The sequence below is a fragment of the Tupaia chinensis genome, unplaced genomic scaffold, assembly GCF_000334495.1.
Source record: "Tupaia chinensis unplaced genomic scaffold, TupChi_1.0 Scaffold000317_1, whole genome shotgun sequence".
Classification (NCBI taxonomy): Eukaryota; Metazoa; Chordata; class Mammalia; order Scandentia; family Tupaiidae; genus Tupaia; species Tupaia belangeri.
In genome coordinates this window covers 1,244,646-1,252,199 of record NW_006159810.1, presented here as the reverse complement: position 1 = coordinate 1,252,199, position 7,554 = coordinate 1,244,646, and the positions used below count along the sequence as shown (strand labels likewise).

Genomic DNA, 7,554 nt, shown 5'->3' with positions numbered 1-7,554 from the left:
TGGCCTCCCTGGTCCCACCTGTGGGCTCGCGGAAGGTGAGAATGCACAGTGGGCCTGCTGGCCACAGCTCCTCATGCAACAGCCCTCAGCCAGAGCAGAGGCTCCAGGGGCGTCCTTTAACTTCTTTAACTAGCATTAGCTGCTTGTTTGTATTTTCCACATTATCTTGACTTGCTGTGATTGATTTTTTACTTATTTCCATTAGGCCCGGAGTTCTGGTTGCATGAAAGCCATCTTCTACCAGTAGTTTGCACGGCCTAGGAATGTCCACAACTGCGCATTTCATAGGGAAAAGCTATATTACATATGTATCATGTGATTTTGAAAATTTGTACCTTTTTTTTTTTTTTTTGCAGTGATGTGAAGTAGGTCTTTAACTGGGAAAGTATACTGGTGTTTTTGAAATGGTGCTGTTCAAATTGTTTAAGAGTTATTTCATTTTATTTATTTATTATTATTATAAATTTATTCGAAGTGAGACAGAAAGAAAAAGAAAGGCCAAGTGAGAAAGCAAGCCACTGGGTTTGGGACTCAAACCCTGGTCAGCTCTGTGGGAGTCCAGTGCCTTAGGCACACATGCCACCTGCTGGCTCCTCAAGTATCTTAATTTCCTGGTATGTGGATTCTAAAACTTTTTATCCTGCTTGAGACTATGAATTTATATATAGCTGTAACATGCCCATAGATAATGGGATCCTAGAATATAGACAGAAAATGTATTTTTTTGTTGTTGCTTTTGAAGGGAAATGCGTTTGACAGAAAGTTTAATAAAAAACTGACTTGTATATTTGAAAATAGCTTTTTATAATTTTTACTGTAGACTTGGGCATAAGGTGTTCTATCTTTTAATCTATTTAAAAAACATGAATGAATTATGTGATGATATGTGAAAAATCTACAAAAATGTAGGTTGTTGGAAAATCATGATGTATTTTTCTATATTTTTCTGTGCACAAATGTGTCATGACTTTCCTGACGACCTAATACTGGGTCATGTAGAAGTCATTTTGCATTTTTGTGTAGAAAAACATGGAGAAGTGCATTATGTCTTTTCTGACAACCCAATAGTTACCCGTAGGTTTCTTTTAAAAACTAGTCTCATCAAAAGTAATAGTTATGCTCTTAGCAAAATAAAGAGTGGTCAGTTGAAGCATCTTGTTCGGACATTTGACTTTTGCAAAAATAAAACTGATTTTCAGGTCTGGAAAAACCTGGGCAAGGAGGAAGGGTGGTTTAGGAGGAGAGGCATCTTTGCATGAGTCCCAGAAGATGGTGAAATTTGGTACTCAGATTTTCAATAATGCCATTGGATTTTGTGACTGATGTAGAGATGTGTAGTCATCTCCTTTAAGGATAGAACCTGAGGCCAGCAGGTGGGATAGTGGTTAAAACACTGGGCTCCCACATGGCCAACTGTGGTTCGAGTCCCAGACCTGGCTGCTTGAAAAATCACACTGGGCACGTGTGTATACCCAAAACCCCAGGAGGAGAGCGGAGGAGAGAGGACTGTGGTGTGGCCACAACCTTGGGAGGGGTGATTTCTCACTTTTCTTCTCTTGTCTCTCTCTCTGGAGAGTGCACATGACCTATGGCAAAAACCTTAAATGAACAAATAATAAAAGATGGAATCTTTGGCACCTCTTAGCTTTTTTGTCATCAGGGCTGCTTTATAGAGTTAAAATTTATTGAGAACACTAGAGAATTTCACTTTATGTAGATTATATTGATCAGTATTTACTATATTAGATAAAAAAACATAATATTCATTGAAAATTCCACTGATAAATTTATGAATTCTTATATAACATGTTTATGCAAAATATATTTAAAGAGATTGGTGAGAAAAAAATGGTTTCCTGTGCGTTTTGCTCATCTCATTAATACCTGAAGATAGCTAGATTCTCTGATTTGCTTCTGTATTCAGTATGTCATTTAGAATATTTTACTGTAAGTCTTGAGAGCATGACAATAAAAGGATACATTACATCTTAGTGTTTTTTTTTTGGGGGGGGAAGGTTTTTAGAAAGAAAAAGAGAGATAGAAAGTGAGAAATTACCCCCTAGGGGAGATGGCCATGCCGTAATCCCTTCTCCTCCATTCTCCTCTTGGGATTTTGGGCACACATGCACATGCGCCTGGTTTGAGTTTAAGCCACCAGGTCCAGGACTCGAACTGCGGTCGACTACGTGGGAGTCCAGGGACTTAGCCATTATGCCAACTGCTAGTCCCTCATCGTAATAGTATTAAGAAAATATTTTTGATTTTATGGATCCTGGGGACGATTTCAGACACTTCTTGGGGGCAGTCCCTGGATCACACTTTGAGAACCATTGGATTAAACTATTATACATTTCCTAAGGGCAAAGGTCACTGCCTTGGTTTCCTTGCTTCTCCTTTGGGCTGGCAAAAATATTCCTTATGTTGGCTCTTCAGATGCATTTACTGATTCAGCTTTGCCCTACACAATTCCAGGGAAAGGAGCCATCTGGTGAATCAGGCCTTAACTTCCTTTCCACCATACCTTTGCCCTTAATTAGTCATGCTGTAAGAATCCATCTAACTGCGTTGACTCAGCCACCTTGGAGGTGCCATGGGCTCTTGTCACTGTGTCTGGTGACCTCATAGACTGGTTACAAATCAAGATAAGTCGTTTTGGAAAAAATACTCCCTTTTTAGGAGAATGAATTCTAGGAAGTCTTGCAGGTTGCTAGGAGAAAGAAGCTAGAATTGTTTCCTAGAAACGGTGTGGAAAAGTTTGCAGGACTTTGAGGGGGGGCTCGCTGGCAAATGGGAGCCACTGTGCTTTCCAGGAAGCACATGCCATCTTCCAAATTCACGTTTTATGCACTAACACAATGGCAGGTGGCCTGAAAAGTGAGTGGGAAGCAATAATCAGTGCTCCAAGTAACAGCATTTTAACTTGCCAAATGTTATGTTCGTGTTCTCCCAACTGACGGTGAAAATATACGGATGTAGGCTGCAAATATGCATACTGTGAGTATTAAGTTTTCAGACTTTGGTTACAATGTAGGTAAACAATATCCAAAGGTATCTTAAAAATTATGGGGTAAATTTTGCATAAAACAAATGTGTACCACTTATATATAGTGTACCAAGTTTATCAGCTAAGTCAGGAAACTAGTCTTCCTAAATATAGTTGATTTTTAAAAGCAGTTGCTTTTGCACTTGACTTACAAAGACATGGAAGAAAAACATTTTAAAATCAGCATGATTTTGCCTGCTTTATTTGAACGAGTAGTGGCATTTCCTAACTGCTTGCCTCTCAGGCATGGAGGTCATCATGGTACATTCTTACTAATAGTCTTTCACCTTCTTTCTCTGTCCCTTTCTTCCGGGCCGTATTGCTGCCTTTAGCGCTTCAGCATGGAAGGGATCTCAAATGTCATTCAGAATGGCCTCCGCCACACCTTTGGAAATTCAGGTGGAGAGAAACAGGTGCTCAGTTATCCTTATTTTCCTCACTCTCTTCTTTCATTTTCTGTGTAAGCGGAAATCCTGAAAGCCTGCAGTTTTACTAATTTACTAAGCCCATTGCTTAACTGAGGGAAATGAACCTTCATTATATTTATAGTCTTGGTAATGAACAGAATTTCCCTTTGGGGGAAAAGCATTTTCCAATTTGGGCAATAGAGGAAATGCCCTCTTAAGACCTGTTTTAGAGCTCCATTTCTCACCCTGACCTTTAAACAAATAGATATTAATATATTGACATAATGACTTGCATGTGTAGAAAAGCTGATTGTGAAAATAACTAAACTAGAATATGCTACTCTACTGTTAAATGTCTAAGAAACAAGATTTCACTGTTAGATGGAGAAAGTCACATGTTGGTATCTTTGAGACCAGAGCCCTAGGTCAAAAATACTGGGTCATTGGGAAGGTCGTGATGCATTTTTGCGTAGAAAAACAGGGAAATACGTCATGACTTTCCCGATGACCTTAATATGTAGAGTATATCTTGCCTCTTTTAAATGAAACTCACGTGTTTTTAAGGTGTATTCAGCTGTCTGCCAAATGAGGCACAAGACTTTATACAAACTCATACACAGGTGGGAATATACAGTCAAACGAATAGCAATTTGCTTTTTATTTACATCATTATACAATGGCTTGAGGAATATCACCAACATAGAAACACATCTGCATTGATGTGTACTTAAAATTGCCCTTCCTCATTTGACATCTTCTCTTCAAAAAAGGAAACTCTTGGTTAGCTCTTCAGTGGAGATTAAGAAAGTGCACAGAAAATAGCCTGTAGGCAGTTGATAGAGTGCCCAGGTCAAATGCCGGGAGTTTTACTGAAGGGACGTGGGCTATTACTCAAGAAGGGAATGTCAAACAGGGAAGGTTCACATGGACATTTAGAAATTCACAACAGGGCTCTGTGAAGGGATGGTTGAATTTTTGTTTTTATTGTGCTACCTCTCACCTGTCTCAGCCTGCAAGATGGCAGAGTGACTTGCAGACTGACCCTGACCGTGAGGGTGAGACGGGCGCCCACACGCGTAGGATGCCAACTCACACGCCCAGCCACAGCTTGCTGTTGCTTCTGCACATTGCCTGACACACATTTTGCAAAGGAAGCCCCAGGGGGGCATATTCCCATTGGGTTTTTGTGTGTGTGCTCTTTACACAGAAAAGTGTTCCATTGTATTGAGTTGTCGGAAAAGTCATGACATATTTTATTCTATGTTTTTCTATGCAAAGATGTGGCATAACTTTTCCAACAGTCCAATACAATTGATCATCTCCTTGGAGAAATATATACAAAAGAAAGGTAGGCCACTAAATTTCTTAGTGATTCAATAATTTAATGAATTCAGTAATTCACTCTTACTGCTCTTCTGGACCTCGGGGTCCAGTTATAGTTTCTTTATCTTGTTTTTCAATCATGGGTGGGATAAGATCACTCAGGATTAAAAGCAGAGCTGAGATTCAGGGCATGGGGCCACATAGAGGATGGGAATTGAGATTCCAGGTAAACAACTTGGTAGTTTTCTCTATGAGCATCTGCCAACTGTACCAAACTACACTCTTTTTTGGTGGAGTCGTCAGAATAGGAGAATCTGGGTGACCATTTTTAGCGGATGCTTTCATAGGGTAGTGAAAGAACCTGAGTCTGGTACACTTGAGCCTTCACGAGTCGTGAACTCTAGGCCGCGCGTCTCAATCACAGACGTTAATTTTGAGTATTCATTTCCCCTCAGGCCATTCTTTCCTTTCGCTTTTCTCCTTTAATTCCTAACAATATTTATAATTACTCACACAGTAATTTAAAATAATACACCTCCAGAATTTTGGGGGGGTAAGTATGGCTTCTGGCAGAAGCTGGTATGTGTGTTTTAAAGTTGTCATGCTCAATATCGACCATTTTGTTCAACCAGAATTAAATGGTCTGAAACAGAATTATTTGGCCGTTGGAAGCTATTTTGTTGTGCAGAGATGTTAAAACCATGCAACTTTAGTTTTTAGCTTAAACTACTGTTTTTTAAAAGGTTGAACTGGTGAATGTGTAAGAAGAATGTTAGATAAGACTTCATTTTAAAAATGAGCAAATTGAGCACATCATCCTCAGATCTAGCGCTGTGAGATTTTCAGTAATTGAAAAGCAAAAAAAAAAAAAAAAAAAGGTTTATACCAGCTTGCATGAAATGGATAGAAGTAGGCAAAAAAAGGAATTCCAGCTGTAGTAATAAGATACCTTTATTCCTGCACATACCTGTGTTTGTATTGCTAGAGAAACTTCTGTTTCATGGTATGGTAGACCTTCTTATAGACAACTAATTCAGATTTCAGTGATACTTTTTTTTTTTTTTTTTTTTTAAAAACTGGCAGTATTTGACAACAGTCATTCCTTATGAGAAGAAAAATGGACCTCCCTCTGTGGAAGACCTCCAGATACTGACAAAAAGTAAGCAAAGACAGAATGAACTGTAATCTGCTTTACTTGTGTTGATTCTTAAATGCCTGTTTTTATTTGGCTGATTTCGTTATTTTGTCAATTTAGGATGGTAAATGGTGGAAATCGTTTGTTCTTAGGAAAAGAAACCAAAAATGGCCGCGATAGCAAACAACACTAACGCTCGTGTTGATTTATATTTCTTCTGCTTTTCATAACTTTTGAAGTATTTCTGAGCTAAAATTTGGTGAAAAAAATGTAACTTGACTTTCCGTTACCTCTCGTATAAGAACGTATCTATTTATTGATGAATAAAATGATTTGTGAATCTTACATGACAGTAACTGAAGAGGAAAGATTTAGGGTAAACACACTTCTTTCTTGTGAATGTAGAGCCAAGGGTAAGCAGTTGGAGGTAGAGCATAAATGGATAGCTGTGTTTCTAGTTTTATTCATTGTCATTATTTTATTTTCCTTTTATAAAGGTTGACCAGAGAGAGAGGAAAAGTGAGAAAACAAGCTGCCAGGTCTGAGACTCGAACTGCGGTTGGCCACGTGAGAGTCCAGCCAACTCAGCCACCACACCACCTGCCTGCCCCGGTAGCTGGTGATTTTTTTTTTTTTTTTTGGAGAGATTTTCACTGTAGGGCGCGTGCGCTCGCCAGACAGACAGAGAGAGACATAGAGACAGAAAGCGAGAAATCACCCCCCAGGGGGGATGGTCACGCTGCAATCCCTTCTCCTCCATTCTCCTCTCGGGATCTTGGGCACGCACGCACACGTGCCCGGCGTGAGTTTTAAGCCACTGGGTCCGGGACGCGAACCGCGGTCGACTACGTGGGAGTCCAGCAACATAGCCATTACTGGTTCCCCCGGTAGCTGGGTTTTATAAATACACATTCACTTAGCAATTCTAGTGAGGCCTGCTCTGTGCCAGGCATATGGAATACTTTAGTGAACAAAGCAACAAAGACACTATCTTCAAGGGGCCTGCATTTTAAAATAATTTCTGTTAAATATACATTATAGTTTGTCTTTTTTTTTTTCTGAGAGAGGTTTTTGTTATAAGGCTCGTGTGATTGCCAGAAAGACAGAGACAGAAAGCAAGAAATCACCCCATGAGGGGATGGCCATACCACAGTCCCTTTCCATTCTCCTCTCAGGATCTTGAGCACGCGCACACACACACATACACACACACATACACACACACACACACACCTGGCATGACGGTCAAGTCGCTGGGTCCAGGCCTTGAACCGTGGTCAACCACATGAGAGTCCAGTGATGTAACCACTACCCTACCTGCTGGTTCCCATTATAGTCTCTCTTATGACAGCCATAAAATGAGCCCTCGAATTCTAGTTCTATCCCTCTTATTTTCAGGAATTTCTTCACAATTCACTTACCCTCTCTTGGTCACTTTGAAAAAGTACGATAAAAATATGTGCTCTCTTTAGCACGTAGTAAGTAAATTAATCAATGTATTATTTGGAACAGGTCACAATAAATTGGCCTTGTTTTCTTTGCCCTTAAAATGAAGGGATTGAATTTGCTGATCCACTAGGCTCTTTACAATTGTAAATATTTTTGATAATTGCTAATTAGGAAGGAGCCAAATGAAAGAGCATCAC

At 39.7% G+C, this 7,554-nt stretch overlaps 1 protein-coding gene across 1 annotated transcript in view; it reads left to right on the top strand.

Moving 5' to 3' along the window:
• The window catches only part of FEZ2 (fasciculation and elongation protein zeta 2), a gene marked incomplete at its 5' end in the record, with an annotated part of 60,955 nt that overhangs the window by 48,400 nt on the left and 5,001 nt on the right, over nucleotides 1-7,554 (top strand). Inside the window, 2 exon segments of the mRNA XM_014588912.2 lie at nucleotides 3,376-3,456; nucleotides 5,857-5,932. Coding sequence (XP_014444398.1) covers nucleotides 3,376-3,456; nucleotides 5,857-5,932 — 157 coding nt within the window.